Source organism: Oncorhynchus keta, chromosome 18, assembly GCF_023373465.1.
Source record: "Oncorhynchus keta strain PuntledgeMale-10-30-2019 chromosome 18, Oket_V2, whole genome shotgun sequence".
Taxonomy (NCBI): Eukaryota; Metazoa; Chordata; class Actinopteri; order Salmoniformes; family Salmonidae; genus Oncorhynchus; species Oncorhynchus keta.
In genome coordinates, this window is record NC_068438.1 from 2436486 (window position 1) to 2454774 (window position 18289).

At 45.7% G+C, this 18289-nt stretch overlaps 1 protein-coding gene and 1 long non-coding RNA gene across 3 annotated transcripts in view; one reads left to right on the forward strand and one right to left on the reverse strand.

The window, feature by feature from the left end:
* Positions 1–247: 247 nt before the first annotated feature.
* LOC127908593 (uncharacterized) lies at positions 248–6165 on the reverse strand. The gene is made up of 2 exons (XR_008067623.1): positions 4511–6165; positions 248–2480 (listed from the first exon to the last, which is right to left on the reverse strand). It is a non-coding gene; the product is annotated as an uncharacterized LOC127908593 (long non-coding RNA).
* A 195-nt stretch (positions 6166–6360) lies between these two features.
* Positions 6361–18289, forward strand: part of rnpepl1 (arginyl aminopeptidase like 1) — a 40424-nt gene continuing 28495 nt past the window's right edge. Inside the window, exon 1 of one of the 2 annotated variants that reach the window (XR_004828333.2) lies at positions 6361–7258. Coding sequence is in view for 1 of the 2 variants with exons in the window: in XM_035791450.2 (XP_035647343.1) it covers positions 6797–7258 (462 nt within the window). In the remaining variant the exon portion in view is untranslated. The remainder of the gene's footprint in view (positions 7259–18289) is intronic. The other variant, XM_035791450.2, reaches the window with a different exon arrangement.

The window sequence follows — 18289 nt, forward strand, 5'->3', positions numbered from 1 at the left end:
ATAACTACTGACAACACAAATGCACACACACAATCAATATAATATATACATCAATATTCAATCAAATTCCCGAGTTGATTTGAAACCTATGTTTATCCCATTATGATGGTTGGTGTCTTGAGGGATTTCTCCAAAATCACATGACATAAAACATTACTTCTCTGTCCTTGCATTTATGTCAGTGTAAGATGTCGTATCATATATCAAGCATTAATCAGTTAAATAAGACATTGAACAGAATCCTGGATCTAGCTGACGGACAGGTTTTTGTTTAGAGATCTCAGAAATGCAGTGTAACTAGATAACATTCTGTCTCATGTTACAGGGTGAAAAAAAGTTAATGGGCACACAAATCCAAAATAATAAATGCGATTTCAAAATTGAATGCTTCTAACCAAAAGAGTCAAATCAAATCCTATTTGTCACATGTGCCGAATACAAGCTTACAGTGAAGATTTTTTTTAAAGTATTTACTAAAATAAACTGAAGTAAAAAATAAATCAAATTAAAAATAACAAAAAATTAAGGAGCAACAACAAAATAACAGCAGTGAGGCTATCTACAGGGGCTACCGGTACAGAGTCAATGTGTGGAGGCACTGGTTAGTCGAGGTACTTGAGGTAATATATACATTTGGGTCGAGGTAAAGTGACTATGGATAGGTAAAGTGACTATGCATTGGTAAAGTGACTATGCATAGGTAAAGTGACTATGGACCTAGACTTGGCGCTCCGGTGCTGCTTGCCGTGCGGTAGCAGAGATAACAGTCTATAACTAGGGTGGCTGGAGTCTTTGGCAATTTTTTGGGCCTTCCTCTGACACCGCCTGGTATCGAGGTCCTGAATGGCAGGAAGCTTGGCCCCACTCACCTTACCGTGATGCTTAAAAGATAAAATGATACCGTCATATCTGTGGTTCTTCAATAACGATGCATAATACTTGCACATTTGGTGTCCAGCTGATTGGTTACGCCATATTTTCACACATCATCATCTGATCCATCGAGGAATTTTCCTAAATCAAGTGGTGAACAGCTGTTGTGATAGTGCACGCAATGCAACAAAAGCCCAAGTGCTGGAAGAAATATTTTGCGAGGAATTTGGTGCCTCAGTCATTATGCCGGCGAAGACAGTTGTGCCTGTATCCAGGTTTGATATATACTGAACAAAAATATAAACGCAACATGCAACAATTTCAACAATTGAAGTTCATATCAGTCACATCAGTCAATTGAAATAAATTCATTAGGCCCTAATCTATGGATTTCACATGACCGTGCAGAGGTGCAGCCATGGATGGGTATAGGTAGGCCCACCCACTTGGGAGGTCCTGGGCTGGCGTGGTTACACATGATCTGCGGTGTTGAGGCCAGTTGGATGTACTGCCAACTCTGTTGGCATTGTGTTGTGTGACAAAACTGCTTAAGTGGCCTTTTATTGTCCCAAGCACAAGATACACATGTATAGTGATCATGCTGTTTAATCAGCTTCTTGAGATTTAATTGTATTTATTTATTTCAGCTTTATTTAACCAGGTAGGCAAGTTGAGAACAAGTTCTCATTTACAATTGCGACCTGGCCAAGATAAAGCAAAGCAGTTTGACACGAACAACAACACAGAGTTACACATGAGTCTGGAAGGAGAGTTTACAGTCTAACCAGACACCTAGGTATTTGTAGTTGTCCACATATTCTAAGACAGAACCTTCCAGAGTAGTGATGTTGGATGGGCGGGCAGGTGCAGGCAGCGATCGGTTGAAGAGCATGCATATAGTTTTACTTGAATTTAAGAGCAATTGGAGGCCACGGAAGGAGAGTTGATTGCCACACCTGTCAGGTGGCTAGATCTTGGAAAATGAGAAATGCTCACAAACAGGGATGTAAAAGAAATTGTGCACAAAACTTGAGATAAATATCAAGCAAATGTATTTATATAGCCCTTCTTATATCAGCGAATGTCACTAAGTGCTGTATAGAAACCAAGCCTAAAATCCCAAACAGCAAGCAATGCAGATATAGAAGCATGGTGGCTTGGAAAATTGGAAAATCTCCCTAGAAAGGCCAGAAACCTAGGAAGAAACATAGAGAGGAACCAGGCTATGAGGGGTGGCCAGTCCTTTTCTGACTGTGCCGGGTGGAGATTATAACAGAACATGACGTTCAAATGTTCATAGATGACCAGCAGGGTCAAATAATAATAATCACAGTGGTTGTAGAGGGTGCAACAGGTCAGTGCCTCAGGATTAAATGTCAGTTGGCTTTTCATAGCCAATTATTCAGAGTATCTCTACCGCTTCTGCTGTCTCTAGAGAGTTGAAAACAGCAGATCTGGGACAGGTAGCACGTACAGTGAACAGGTCAGGGTTCCATAGCCGCAGGCAGAACAGTTGAAACTGGAGCAGCAGCATGGCCAGGTGGACTGGGGACAGCAAGGAGTCATCACGCCAGGTAGTCCTGAGGCATGGTCCTAGGACTCAGATCCTCCGAGAGAGAGAAAGAAAGTGAGAAAGAGAGAGCATACTTAAATTCACACAGGACATCGGATAAGATACCCTGTGCTCTGACCTCTTTCTCCCCTCTCTCTCCAGATGAAATCTCGCGTCTTGTGACGGCCGGCCGCCCAACAACCTGCACGCTCGACCCTATCCCCTCCTCTCTTCTCCAGACCATTTCCGGAGACCTTCTCCCTTACCTCACCTCGCTCATCAACTCATCCCTGACCGCTGGATACGTCCCTTCCGTCTTCAAAAGAGCGAGAGTTGCACCCCTTCTGAAAAAACCTACACTCGATCCCTCCGATGTCAACAACTACAGACCAGTATCCCTTCTTTCTTTTCTCTCCAAAACTCTTGAACGTGCCGTCCTTGGCCAGCTCTCCCGCTATCTCTCTCAGAATGACCTTCTTGATCCAAATCAGTCAGGTTTCAAGACTAGTCATTCAACTGAGACTGCTCTTCTCTGTATCACGGAGGTGCTCCGCACTGCTAAAGCTAACTCTCTCTCCTCTGCTCTCATCCTTCTAGACCTATCGGCTGCCTTCGATACTGTGAACCATCAGATCCTCCTCTCCACCCTCTCCGAGTTGGGCATCTCCGGCGCGGCCCACGCTTGGATTGCGTCCTACCTGACAGGTCGCTCCTACCAGGTGGCGTGGCGAGAATCTGTCTCCTCACCACGCGCTCTCACCACTGGTGTCCCCAGGGCTCTGTTCTAGGCCCTCTCCTATTCTCGCTATACACCAAGTCACTTGGCTCTGTCATAACCTCACATGGTCTCTCCTATCATTGCTATGCAGACGACACACAATTAATCTTCTCCTTTCCCCCTTCTGATGACCAGGTGGCGAATCGCATCTCTGCATGTCTGGCAGACATATCAGTGTGGATGACGGATCACCACCTCAAGCTGAACCTCGGCAAGACGGAGCTGCTCTTCCTCCCGGGGAAGGACTGCCCGTTCCATGATCTCGCCATCACGGTTGACAACTCCATTGTGTCCTCCTCCCAGAGCGCTAAGAACCTTGGCGTGATCCTGGACAACACCCTGTCGTTCTCAACTAACATCAAGGCGGTGGCCCGTTCCTGTAGGTTCATGCTCTACAACATCCGCAGAGTACGACCCTGCCTCACACAGGAAGCGGCGCAGGTCCTAATCCAGGCACTTGTCATCTCCCGTCTGGATTACTGCAACTCGCTGTTGGCTGGGCTCCCTGCCTGTGCCATTAAACCCCTACAACTCATCCAGAACGCCGCAGCCCGTCTGGTGTTCAACCTTCCCAAGTTCTCTCACGTCACCCCGCTCCTCCGCTCTCTCCACTGGCTTCCAGTTGAAGCTCGCATCCGCTACAAGACCATGGTGCTTGCCTACGGAGCTGTGAGGGGAACGGCACCTCAGTACCTCCAGGCTCTGATCAGGCCCTACACCCAAACAAGGGCACTGCGTTCATCCACCTCTGGCCTGCTCGCCTCCCTACCACTGAGGAAGTACAGTTCCCGCTCAGCCCAGTCAAAACTGTTCGCTGCTCTGGCTCCCCAATGGTGGAACACACTCCCTCACGACGCCAGGACAGCGGAGTCAATCACCACCTTCCGGAGACACCTGAAACCCCACCTCTTTAAGGAATACCTAGGATAGGATAAAGTAATCCTTCTCACCCCCCCCCCTTAAAAGATTTAGATGCACTATTGTAAAGTGGCTGTTCCACTGGATGTCATAAGGTGAATGCACCAATTTGTAAGTCGCTCTGGATAAGAGCGTCTGCTAAATGACTTAAATGTAAAATGTAAATAAGAGGAGAAATTCTCCAGATATAACAGACTGACCCTAGCCCCCCGACACATAAACTATTGCAGCATAAATACTGGAGGCTGAGACAGGAGGGGTCAGGAGACACTGTGGCCCCAACTGACGATACCCCCGGACAGGGCCAAACAGGCAGGATATAACCCCACCCACTTTGCCAAAGCACAGTCCCCACACCACTAGAGGGATATCTTCAACCATCAACTTACCATCCTGAGTCAAGGCCGAGTATAGCCCACGAAGATCTCCCCCACGGCACGAACCCAAGGGGTGGTGCCAACCCAGACAGGAAGATCACTTCAGTGACTCAACCCACTCAAGTGACGCACCCCTCCTAGGGATGTCGTGGAAGAGCACCAGTTAGCCAGTGACTCAGCCGCTGTAATAGGGTCAGAGGCAGAGAATCCCAGTGGAGAGAGGGGAACCAGCCAGGCAGAGACAGCAAGGGTGGTTCGTTGCTCCAGTGCCTTTCCATTCACCTTCACACTCCTGGGCCAGACTACACTCAATCATAGGACCTACTGAAGAGATGAGTCTTCAGTAAAGACTGGTACCGGTTGAGGCCGAGTCTGCATCTCTCACATGGATAGGCAGACCATTCCATAAAAATTGAGCTCTATAGGAGAAAGCCCTGCCTCCAGCTGTTTGCTTAGAAATTCTAGGGACAATAAGGAGGCTTGCATCTTGTGACCGTAGCGTACGTGTAGGTATGTACGGCAGGACCAAATCGGAAAGATAGGTAAGAGCAAGCCCATGTAATGCTTTGTAGGTTTGCAGTAAAACCTTGAAATCAGCCCTTGCCTTAACAGGAAGCCAGTGTAGGGAGGCTAGCACTGGAATAATATGATCAAATTATTTGTCTCTAGTCAAGATTCTAGCAGCTGTGTTTAGCACTAAATGAAGTTTATTTAGTGCTTTATCAGGGTAGCCGGAAAGTAGAGCATTGCAGTAGTCTAACATAGAAGTGACAAAAGCATGGATACATTTTTCTGCATAAGTTTTGTCCAAAAAAGTTTCTGATTTTTGCAATGTTATGTAGATGGAAAAAAGCTGTCCTTGAAATAGTCTTGATATGTTCGTCAAAAGAGAGATCAGGGTCCAGAGTAACGCCGAGGTCCTTCACAGTTGTATTTGAGACGAATGTTCAACCATCAAGATTGATTGTCAGATTCAACAGAAGAACTCTTTGTTTCTTGGGACCAAGAACTAGCATCTCCGTTTAAAAGTAGAATACGCTTTTTGTGCGCATGGAAAATGTCTGGGATCTTTTTTTCAGCTCATGAAAAATGGGACCAAACTTTCCATGTTGCGTTTATATTTTTGTTCAGTGTAATTTATCAATAGGGTCCATGTGACATTTTAGCTATTGTAATTAGCTGGGACGCCCGAACGGGGTCTCACATTTCATCACAGCTACAGTTGCAATGTCGATACAACAACCTCCATATGTTGTTTGCCCTGAAAATGTTGAAAGATGGGCTTGAATGTGGATCGTGGAAAAACTGGGGCATCATCTGGTTGACGTTTCGTCGTCATGCGCACCGCGGCATCCCCTCCATCGTCCTCCTGTAGAATTCCGGTCGGGAACCCCCCTCCCCCCGCGTGCCCCCTGCAAACCGCTGAGCGCAAGCCAAGGACACCAACAACATATCCAGGGCAACGAGGAAACAATTACGAATAAAGGTTATCCATTGTAACTACTCTCATGGGATGGTGGTTTCCGGCTTTGCAAACGGATACCCATCGATACAAAGTATCACATTTACACTATGGCTGTCTACCTTTCTCTGCCATGAGTGTGAAATATGTATCAGTTTCCTGCATAATGCATGTCACTCACTGGTGCAACGCCAATTTGATTTCCATTCATTGACTATTCGCTCCGTGGAATATGCGTTTTGTTAACGTCGAGTTAGAGCTGATGCTAAGGCTAATTAGGCTACATGTTGCTATAGGCTATGTTTAGGCTACCTTGCTGAGTCCACTCTCGTCTCTGTAGCGCCCCCCTACATTCTACAGCTCTAAAACTTTCCTGTCTCAAATATTTCCTCCCTCTTTTTTTTTTTTACTTCCTGTTTTCTACGGGAGTCACATAGCCCAAGCTCCTTTCATTTCAACTGTATGTTCACCCTTTTCTTTTTCTTTATTCGCGCTACATTGTTTCTCACAAGTCTGTCTAACCGGCTCCCAGATTCTTCTCTCTTTGCGCAAGTCGAGGACTTGGAAATGCACAACTCGTTCAACTTTGGTCCCGATGGTTTTGACATATTTTTGATGTCCTTCTTCTCTACTGTTTTTTGTTGGTAATGTCACTCTGGAAGTAGTTGCTCAACCAAAGCCCCTCTTCTACAAAGTAACATGTCGGCAGCTAGCTCATTGGCTATGTGGCAGCTACTCTGGAGCTGACATATCCAGCTAATTTGCACATTTTATACGCTTCAACTACGGTTGTTGTTCCTTTTTGCGCGTTCATTTATTCCTCACGGGAAGTTATAATGGCCCAATTCCAGCGTCCGACACTGTGTTGCTGCCGCAAAGTGCTCACAGTGCCTAGCAAGTCGTGTGAGGGCGGCCAAGGTCTGGGTCAGTGTCGCCTCGTCGACATCGCCTCTGCGTCCAACTTCCACTGCTTCAAGCTTCGCCACTTCCATCTCGACCTCCGCCTCAACTTTGCCGTAAAGGAGATCACTGGGTGGCAAGTCCTGGAACTTGTGGCTATCCAACCAGGAGTGCAGACTTTGGTTCTGGACACTCACCCATCCTTGCTAATTCAATCCATAGACTGCAAGGTGCCTGGCACCACCGGTGCCCAGGACATTTCCCCGTCGCTCATCTACCGGGTAGACCCATTCACAGACTATGGATCTTCGCTGAATATCAGCCTCCCAGCCTACGCGATACGGCCGCATCGGGCTTTCCAGATCACCGTTCGCTACACAACAACAGACGGTCCTGCGGTAAGGTCACTTTAAAGGTTCAGGCTACTGCACAGTCTGGAGCGCACAGTTCAAATTAACTTAGGATCATTTTTAAACTCTCCATTGTTAACGTAGTAAGGCGTACTAAGTAAGCAATAGATGTAATTGTATTTTCTAAAACAATTTAATGAGTATGCTTCATTGTCATATGTTAAAGGCGCCCACCAGAGGGCAATGCCGCCCCTATTTCAACGTCATGTTTGCCCTAGAACGGAAATGCTTGTTTTGGTTCGACTTCCAAAGAATGACGTAGGCTACTTATACATATTCACGAATTGGGGTGGGGAAAGAACATCATGGTCATTTCCACGTGGAGTGGAGAAACGTCAACAAATAGGGAACTGACAGCTTAGCTAGCTATCTTCCTAAACGTATCTAGCTAGCCAATATTGTCTAATGTTTTTGTTTTTTGTTTTTAAAAATGTTTACTACACCGTATTAAAAAGATTAGCCATCTGGCTAGGCTGGTTCTGGAGCTGGATTTGTCATAAGCATTTAGGGAAAACTTTGCCATAGATGGAAACCAAACCAGTATATTTAGCTTTGCCATTTATTGTTATCTTCAAAGTATCGACATTGTAATGGACAAGGCGCAACCTTTGGTAGGTAGGCTGCTGGCAGGCTTTTCTGCAGTACAGCAAAGTCAGCCCGTGTCCAGGGTTCTCAAATGGGAAGTGAAATGATAGGCAAACAATAACTTTTCTCATGATACACTTTGCAAAGTACGTGAAAACACCTTTATTTTGAAAACAAAATAAATAAAGAGGTTCCTTTTAATATTATTTTTGCGGGTACCTGTTCATTATAGAAGAGAGGCCTATCATTTCACACTTTGGTTTAGTTGCACCAATCAGAGCAGTGAGGCATGCCTTTAGTGGTCAAAACCATTCCCTAGCTGAAGGCAGAACAGTTGAAAATGGAGCAGCAGCACACCCAGGTGGACTGGGGACAGCCGGGAGTCATCAGGCCAGGTAGTCCTGAGGCATGATCCTAGGGCTCAGGTCCTCCGGGAGGAGACAGAGAGAATTAGAGGGAGCATACTTAAATTCACACAGGACACCTGATGAGACAGGAGAATTACACCAGATATAACAGCCTGACCCTAGCCCTCCGGCAAATAGACTATTGCAGCATAGATACTGGAGACTGGGACCAGGGGTGGGTCGGGGGACACTGGCCCCGTCCGACGATACCCCCGGACAGGGCCAACCAGGCAGGATATAACCCCACCCACTTTGCCAAAGCACAAGCCCCCACACCACTAGCACTAGAGGGATATCAACAGACCACAAACTTACTACCCTGAGACAAGGCTGAGTAAAGCCCACCCTGATCTCCTCCACTGCACGAGCCCAAGGGGGGGGGGGCAAAACCGGACAGGAAGATCATGTCTGTGACTCAGCCCACTCAAGTGACGCACCCCTCCGGCATGGAAGAGCACTAGTAAGCCAGTGAGTGACTCAGCAGGCCAGGCTTAGACAGCAAGGGTACTTCGTCGCTCCAGTGCCTTGCTGTTCACCTTGCACCCCTGGGCCAGACTACACTCAATCATAGGACCTACTAAAGAGATGAGTCTTCAGTAAAGACTTAATGGTTGAGACCGAGTCTGCGTCTTTCACATGGATAAGCAGACCATTCCAGACATTTGGAGCTCTATAGGAGAAAGCCCTGCCTCCAGCTGTTTGCTTAGAAATGTTTTGCTTCTGGTCAGGATTCTAGCAGCCGTGTTTAGCACTAATTGAATTTTTTTTGTGCTTTATCTGGGTAGCCGAAGAGTAGAGCATTGCAGTAGTCTAATCTAGAAGTGACAAAAGCATGGATTTGCTTTTCTCTATCATTTTTGGACAAAAAGTTTCGAATTATTTGCAATGTTACGAAATTTGAAAAGATCTGTCAATGAAATATTGATATGTTCGTCAATAGAGAAATCATTGTCCAGAGTAACACAGAGGACCTTCACAGTTTTTTTGAGATGACTGTACAACCATCAAGATTAATTGTCCTATCCAACAGCAGATCTCTCTTGTTTCTTGGGACCTAGAAATAGCATCTCTGTTTAAACTCGGACAAAACAGATACTATTTCCAGGTCCCACGAAACAAAGAGATCTGCTGTTGGATCTGACAATTAATCTTGATTAGGGATGCACCGATATAACATTTTTGTCTTAAACCGATATATCCAATATTTTCCTTGCCAAAAAAACACATACTGATGTTTACAGTTTTAGCGGCCTTTTAAGCATTCGAGTACAGTTAAATCAGCGTTAAACTAGACATTGGGCCCATGCTGACGTTGGCATTTTCAGCTAATATCGGCCAATTCTGATATGCTTATCGATATATCGTGCATCCCTAATCTTGATGGTTGTACAGTTCTCTCAAACAATGAATTATTGAATTCAATTGTTATGCAACATTGTGGGTAATCACTGGGGATCGTCTTTCAGTAAAAAAAGTGAATGTCTGCTTGTGGTACATTTATTATGTTATATTACACCAATTTGCCCAATGTGGACAGTTACTACATTACACAAGCTCACATTTTTACCACATAAAATGTTGTGGAATTACACAATATTTTGCTTCTTTATAAAAGTTTATAGTCATCACAAGTATATTGAATTGATTGCTTTAAACAGATTCATACAGTTGAAGTCGGGTAGTTTACATACATCTTAGCCAAATACATTTAAACTCAGTTTTTCACAATTCCTGACATTTAATCCTAGTAAAAATTCCCTTTCTTAGGTCAGATAGGATCACCACTTTATTTTAATAATGTGAAATGTCTGAATAATAGTAGGGAGAATTATTTATTTCAGTTTATTTTCTTTCATCACATTCCCAGTGGGTCAGAAGTTTACATCCACTCAATTAGTATTTGGTAGGATTGCCTTTAAATTGTTTAACTTGGGTCAAACGTTTAGGGTAGCCTTCCAGAAGCTTCCCACAATAAGTTGGGTGAATTTTGGCCCATTCCTCCTGACAGAGCTGGTGTAACTGAATCAGGTTTGTTGGCCTTCTTGCTCACACACGCTTTGTCAGTTCTGCCCACAAATGTTATATGGGATTGAGGTCAGGGCTTTGTGATGGCCACTCCAATATCTTGACTTTGTTGTCATTAAGCAATTTTGCCACAACTTTGGAAGTATGCTTGGGGTCATTGTCCATTTGGAAGACCCATTTGCGACCAAGCTTTAACTTCCTGACAAGAGGTCGCCCGATTATGATTTTTCAATACCAATACCGATTATTGGAGGACCAAAAAAGCAGATACCGATTAATTGGGCAATTTTTTAAAATTTTTATTATTTCTTTTTTTTACATTTGTAATAATGACAATTACAACAATACTAAATGAGCACTTATTTTAACTTAATATAATACATCAATAAAATCAATTTAGCCTCAAGTAAATAATGAAACATGTTCAATTTGGTTTAAATAATGCAAAACAAAATGTTGGAGAAGAAAGTAAAAGTGCAATATGTGCTATGTAAGAAAGCTAGCGTTTCAGTTCATTGCTCAGAACATGAGAACATATGAAAGCTGGTGGTTCCTTTTAACATGATTCTTCAATATTCCCAGGTAAGAAGTTTTAGGTTGTAGTTATTATTGGAATTCTAGGACTATTTCCCTCTATACCATTTGTATTTCATTAACCTTTGACTATATGATGTTCTTATAGGCACGTTAGTATTGCCAGTGTAACAGTATAGCTTCCGTCCCTCTCCTGGCTCGAACCAGCAACACAACGACAACAGCCACCCTCGAAGCAGCGTTACCCATGCAGAGCAAGGGGAACAACGACTAGAAGGCTCAGAGCGAGCAATGTTTGAAACGCTATTAACGCGCGCTAACTAGCTAGCCATTTCACTTCGGTTACACCAGCCTCATCTCGGGAGTTGATAGGCTTGAAGTCATAAACAGTGCAATGCTTGACGCACAACGAAGAGCTGCTGGCAAAACGCACGAAAGTGCTGTTTGAATGAATGTTTACACGCCTGCTTCTGCCTACCACCGCTCAGTCAGATACTTAGATACTTATATATATATATATGCCATTTAGCAGACGCTTTTATCCAAAGCGACTTACAGTCATTACAGTACATTCTACGTATGGGTGGTCCCGGGGATCGAACCCACTACCCTGGCGTTACAAGCGCCATGCTCTACCAACTGAGCTACAGACTTGTATGCACTTATGCTCAGTCAGATTATATGCAATGCAGGACAGGCTAGATAATATCTAGTAATATCATCAACCATGTGTAGTTAACTAGTGATTATGATTAATAGTTTTTTATAACATAAGTTTAATGCTAGCTAGCAACTTACCTTGGCTTACTGCATTCGCATAACAGGCAGTCTCCTTGTGGAGTGCAACGAGAGAGAGGCAGGTCGTTATTGCATTGGACTAGTTAACTGTAAGGTTGCAAGATTTCTCCAAAAAGTATGATCTTTGTCCCCATGTGCAGTTGCAAACCGTAGTCTGGCTTTTTTAAGGTGGTTTTGGAGCAGTGGCTTCTTCCTTGCTGAGCAACCTTTCAGGTTATGTTGATATAGGACTCGTTTTACTGTGGATATAGATACTTTTGTACCTGTTTCCTCCAGAATCTTCACAAGGTCCTTTGCTGTTGTTCTGGGATTGATTTGCACTTTTTGCACCAAAGTACATACATCTCTAGGAGACAGAACGTTTCTACATGCGTAGTCCCATGGTGTTTATACTAGCGTACTATTGTTTGTACAGATGAACGTGGTACCTTCAGGCGTTTGGAAATTGCTCCCAAGGATGAACCAGACTTGTGGAGGTCGAAAAGCACAGTTAACTTAGTGTATGTAAACGTCTGACCCACTGGAATTGTGATACAGTGAATTATAAGTTAAATAATATGTCTGTAAACAATTGTTGGGAAAAAAATGACTTGTCATGCACGCAGTAGATGTCCTAACCGACTTGCGAAAACTATTGTTTGTTAACAAGAAATGGGTGGAGTGGTTGAAAAATGAGTTTTAATGACTCCAACCTAAGTGTATGTAAACTTCCCACTTCAACTGTATATTTGGCTTGGTACTGTTGATTTTGTATGCATCTGTCCGTCGCAGGACTATGAACGCCGTTATAATTTGAATGCTTGAAATGGCACAGAAAACTTTGGGCACTCTCTGTGTTCCGGAGTTCTAAATTGAGCAGCTGCTGAAAAATGAGCTCCTGTATATATTGAGATTTAAATGGTTTTTTAGAGTGAAGTACATCGAAAAAATCAAGAGAAAACTGCAAGACTCAATAGAAGACAAAACAAGGAACAAACCAAAAAAGACAGGCTTTTGAAAAATTAACTATTTTTCATAAAATTGTACAGTTATCTTAGCTAGCTGAATTGCTAGCAGAATTGTTTACTTGTTGCTAAGCAGTTGCTAGGGACTCTCCTGGAAGAAGCTAGCTAGCTTACAAAGAATAACAACAAACAATATCTAGTTAACAGAAGAAAGGAAGACAAAATAAGGACAAAAGAAGGACAGAAGAAAAAGGAAAAGAAAGAGGACAACAAAGTGAAACAGTCAGCACTTCTATTGCAACTTCGTATTTCGTCGTCCTAACATAGTCTACACTGCTATCTGCCCAGCAGCTAGCCAGCTAGCAAACGTCCACCGTCTACCGAATAGCAGCACTGTAGAAACTATTACACTCAACTGAACGACTTGATTAGTGTAGTGTTAGCTAGCTACATAGTTGTCTTTGCTGTCTTCGTATCCAAGATAATTGTGTAGTTTAGCGCGTGTAGTCTTAGAGTGATTATCTTAATTTACCGAGGTTAGCTAGCCAGCTATTTGTCGTCCTTAACATAGGAGACACTGCTAGCTAGCCAACAGCTAGCCAACGTCTACTGAATAGAACTTCCGCACTCAACAACCCGGTCGCATTCCGCTTCGCTCCACAGGTAGTATCACATTTTCATTTCATTTCATTTCATTACAGCACAACGGTTTGATTTGTTTGATCGTAGCTAGCTACATAGCTAGCTACATAGCCGTCTGTGTATCAAAGATAATTGTGTAGTCTAGAGCGATTTTCTAGGTTAGCTAGCCAGCTATTGTCGTTCTTTTAACGCAACGTAACGTAATCAACACTGCTAGCTAGCTAGCTAGCCCCCGAATAGCAGCACTGTAGAAACTATTACACTCAACGGAACGACTTGATTAGTGTAGTGTCAACAACGCAGCCACTGCCAGCTAGTCTACAAAGTCAACAACGCAGCCACTGCCAGCTAGCCTACTTCAGCAGTACTGTATCATTTTAATCATTTTAGTCAATAAGATTCTTGCTACGTAAGCTTAACTTTCTGAACATTCGAGACGTGTAGTCCACTTGTCATTGCAATCTCCTTGCATTAGCGTAGCCTCTTCTGTAGCCTGTCAACTATGTGTCTGTCTATCCCTGTTATCTCCTCTCTGCACAGACCATACAAACGCTCCGCACCGCGTGGCCGCGGCCACCCTAATCTGGTGGTCCCAGCGCGCACGACCCACGTGGAGTTCCAGGTCTCCGGTAGCCTCTGGAACTGCCGATCTGCGGCCAACAAGGCAGAGTTCATCTCAGCCTATGCCTCCCTCCAGTCCCTCGACTTCTTGGCACTGACGGAAACATGGATCACCACAGATAACACTGCTACTCCTTCTGCTCTCTCTTCGTCCGCCCACGTGTTCTCGCACACCCCGAGAGCTTCTGGTCAGCGGGGTGGTGGCACCGGGATCCTCATCTCTCCCAAGTGGTCATTCTCTCTTTCTCCCCTACCCATCTGTCTATCGCCTCCTTTGAATTTCATGCTGTCACGGTTACCAGCCCTTTCAAGCTTAACATCCTTATCATTTATCGCCCTCCAGGTCCCCTCGGAGAGTTCATCAATGAGCTTGATGTCTTGATAAGCTCCTTTCCTGAGGACGGCTCACCTCTCACAGTTCTGGGCGACTTTAACCTCCCCACGTCTACCTTTGACTCATTCCTCTCTGCCTCCTTCTTTCCACTCCTTTCCTCTTTTGACCTCACCCTCTCACCTTCCCCCTACTCACAAGGCAGGCAATACGCTCGACCTCATCTTTACTAGATGCTGTTCTTCCACTAACCTCATTGCAACTCCCCTCCAAGTCTCCGACCACTACCTTGTATCCTTTTCCCTCTCGCTCTCATCCAACACTTCCCACACTGCCCCTACTCGGATGGTATCGCGCCGTCCCAACCTTCGCTCTCTCTCCCCCGCTACTCTCTCCTCTTCCATCCTATCATCTCTTCCCTCTGCTCAAACCTTCTCCAACCTATCTCCTGATTCTGCCTCCTCAACCCTCCTCTCCTCCCTTTCTGCATCCTTTGACTCTCTATGTCCCCTATCTTCCAGGCCGGCTCGGTCCTCCCCTCCCGCTCCGTGGCTCGACGACTCATTGCGAGCTCACAGAACAGGGCTCCGGGCAGCCGAGCGGAAATGGAGGAAAACTCGCCTCCCTGCGGACCTGGCATCCTTTCGCTCCCTCCTCTCTACATTTTCCTCCTCTGTCTCTGCTGCTAAAGCCACTTTCTACCACTCTAAATTCCAAGCATCTGCCTCTAACCCTAGGAAGCTCTTTGTCACCTTCTCCTCCCTCCTGAATCCTCCTCCCCCCTCCCTCTCTGCAGATGACTTCGTCAACCATTTTGAAAAGAAGGTCGACGACATCCGATCCTCGTTTGCTAAGTCAAAAGACACCGCTGGTTCTGCTCACACTGCCCTACCCTGTGCTCTGACCTCTTTCTCCCTCTCTCTCCAGATGAAATCTCGCGTCTTGTGACGGCCGGCCGCCCAACAACCTGCCCGCTCGACCCTATCCCCTCCTCGCTTCTCCAGACCATTTCCGGAGACCTTCTCCCTTACCTCACCTCGCTCATCAACTCATCCCTGACCGCTGGCTACGTCCCTTCCGTCTTCAAGAGAGCGAGAGTTGCACCCCTTCTGAAAAACCTACACTCGATCCCTCCGATGTCAACAACTACAGACCAGTATCCCTTCTTTCTTTTCTCTCCAAAACTCTTGAACGTGCCGTCCTTGGCCAGCTCTCCCGCTATCTCTCTCAGAATGACCTTCTTGATCCAAATCAGTCAGGTTTCAAGACTAGTCATTCAACTGAGACTGCTCTTCTCTGTATCACGGAGGCGCTCCGCACCGCTAAAGCTAACTCTCTCTCCTCTGCTCTCATCCTTCTAGACCTATCGGCTGCCTTCGATACTGTGAACCATCAGATCCTCCTCTCCACCCTCTCCGAGTTGGGCATCTCCGGCGCGGCCCACGCTTGATTGCGTCCTACCTGACAGGTCGCTCCTACCAGGTGGCGTGGCGAGAATCTGTCTCCTCACCACGCGCTCTCACCACTGGTGTCCCCCAGGGCTCTGTTCTAGGCCCTCTCCTATTCTCGCTATACACCAAGTCACTTGGCTCTGTCATAACCTCACATGGTCTCTCCTATCATTGCTATGCAGACGACACACAATTAATCTTCTCCTTTCCTCCTTCTGATGACCAGGTGGTGAATCGCATCTCTGCATGTCTGGCAGACATATCAGTGTGGATGACGGATCACCACCTCAAGCTGAACCTCGGCAAGACGGAGCTGCTCTTCCTCCCGGGAAGGACTGCCCGTTCCATGATCTCGCCATCACGGTTGACAACTCCATTGTGTCCTCCTCCCAGAGCGCTAAGAACCTTGGCGTGATCCTGGACAACACCCTGTCGTTCTCAACTAACATCAAGGCGGTGGCCCGTTCCTGTAGGTTCATGCTCTACAACATCCGCAGAGTACGACCCTGCCTCACACAGGAAGCGGCGCAGGTCCTAATCCAGGCACTTGTCATCTCCCGTCTGGATTACTGCAACTCGCTGTTGGCTGGGCTCCCTGCCTGTGCCATTAAACCCCTACAACTCATCCAGAACGCCGCAGCCCGTCTGGTGTTCAACCTTCCCAAGTTCTCTCACGTCACCCCGCTCCTCCGCTCTCTCCACTGGCTTCCAGTTGAAGCTCGCATCCGCTACAAGACCATGGTGCTTGCCTACGGAGCTGTGAGGGGAACGGCACCTCAGTACCTCCAGGCTCTGATCAGGCCCTACACCCAAACAAGGGCACTGCGTTCATCCACCTCTGGCCTGCTCGCCTCCCTACCACTGAGGAAGTACAGTTCCCGCTCAGCCCAGTCAAAACTGTTCGCTGCTCTGGCTCCCCAATGGTGGAACACACTCCCTCACGACGCCAGGACAGCGGAGTCAATCACCACCTTCCGGAGACACCTGAAACCCCACCTCTTTAAGGAATACCTAGGATAGGATAAAGTAATCCTTCTCACCCCCCTTAAAAGATTTAGATGCACTATTGTAAAGTGGCTGTTCCACTGGATGTCATAAGGTGAATGCACCAATTTGTAAGTCGCTCTGGATAAGAGCGTCTGCTAAATGACTTAAATGTAAATGTAAATGTATAAAAGCCGATAGCCGCACGCCAATACACCGATTTGAGGGTCAATCTATCACCTGAATAACAGCCAGCCCTAGTCAGTGTTGATATCCGGTGCCGGGTCGTAATTCGTTGAAGTTAAGTAACAAAGCAACTGACTTGTTTCTGGCCCGTTTCGGCAGCCTCCCAGAATCTCCATCTGACTGTTCAACAAATTCTCTTCTAACCAGTGATGTAAAAATGAGTGTTAATGAGTGGTAATCACTTCCATGGATATCATATTGAAATCAATGTAACAGGAGGCAAAGGTTTTGGGTGTATGTTCCACCGGCGGGCCACCCATTAGGGGCGGTGCCCCACTTGTGATTGGTCACCAAATATTTGTCATAAAAAATTAGCAGTCTAATCCATTTGCTTTTGTCTTGTTTGTTAGTTTTTGTTCTAAATGTCGATATTTTCTCGCACATCCCTCTCCTTTTCCTGCCTGACTCCCTCCTTCCCTTTTGAAACGGCCTATGTGGCATCGATATGAGTCAGACATTTATTCTAGCGCCCGGGAGGCCCGGTTCTGAAATGAATGCAATCACTTTTCACCCGAGTCAAACTCCTCCCACCGGGGTAACCTGGGCCAGATAAATGAATCTCCTCATCGGATGGGGCGCTGTTATTTCATCGCCACCAGACCGTTCAAATCAAAGGATCACAGCCGTTTGAGACTGAAAAGCGAGTTTACCGGTAGCTAGACCATAGACTGCTGGTTATGTATCTGGTTATGCATATTTTGAGAATCATTATCACTATCATCGCTAGCACCGTCACCGGCCTCAATCTAATCCAATCTGGAGCCAGTCTGTCTCCATCTGTGCAGCATAGAATTAGCTTCCAAACGCAGCTCAAGAAATAACGTAATCATGTTTATAATTGAGGGACGATAACCGTCGTTGACCCTGTTTTTCTGTTTGACCAAGTGCACAGTTGGGTGCCAAACTGATCCCCTGGTCATGAACGGATGCCGGGACCTACCAAAAGGAGCAAAGTTGGGTATCATAACATGTCCAGCAATGTGATTGGAATGGTTTAGGGACCTCCAAAAAAAAAGATTTCATCCACTGTTCACTTGCTATTTTCACAGCTTGTCAGGCAAGACCTCAGAATAAAAGTGTGTCATGTGACACAAGTACCCTTGTGACACCTCTGTTGTTGCCAGTCTCCCTTGACTCTTATGAAAAGGACGTGCCATCATGAGGCCTCTAAAAGTGACAGGAGATACTGCCCTGATGTCACAGGCGGCTTCATAAACAACAACAGGTTATGTGATCATTCCTATAGCTTGATAAACTAGTAAGCTAGTTCCCCAGCCAAGAATAAACAACCAGTCGAGTCATTTTGGTAGTGGAGTGCATTAGCAAAAGGTGCTATCCTTTCTTTAGAACAAAATACTTGGCTGTCTATTACATCACCCCGTTACAGGCCCTTGCAGTCAACACCACCTCATGAGATTGCCTGCTGCAGTGGTTCGAGAGATTTCCAGTTA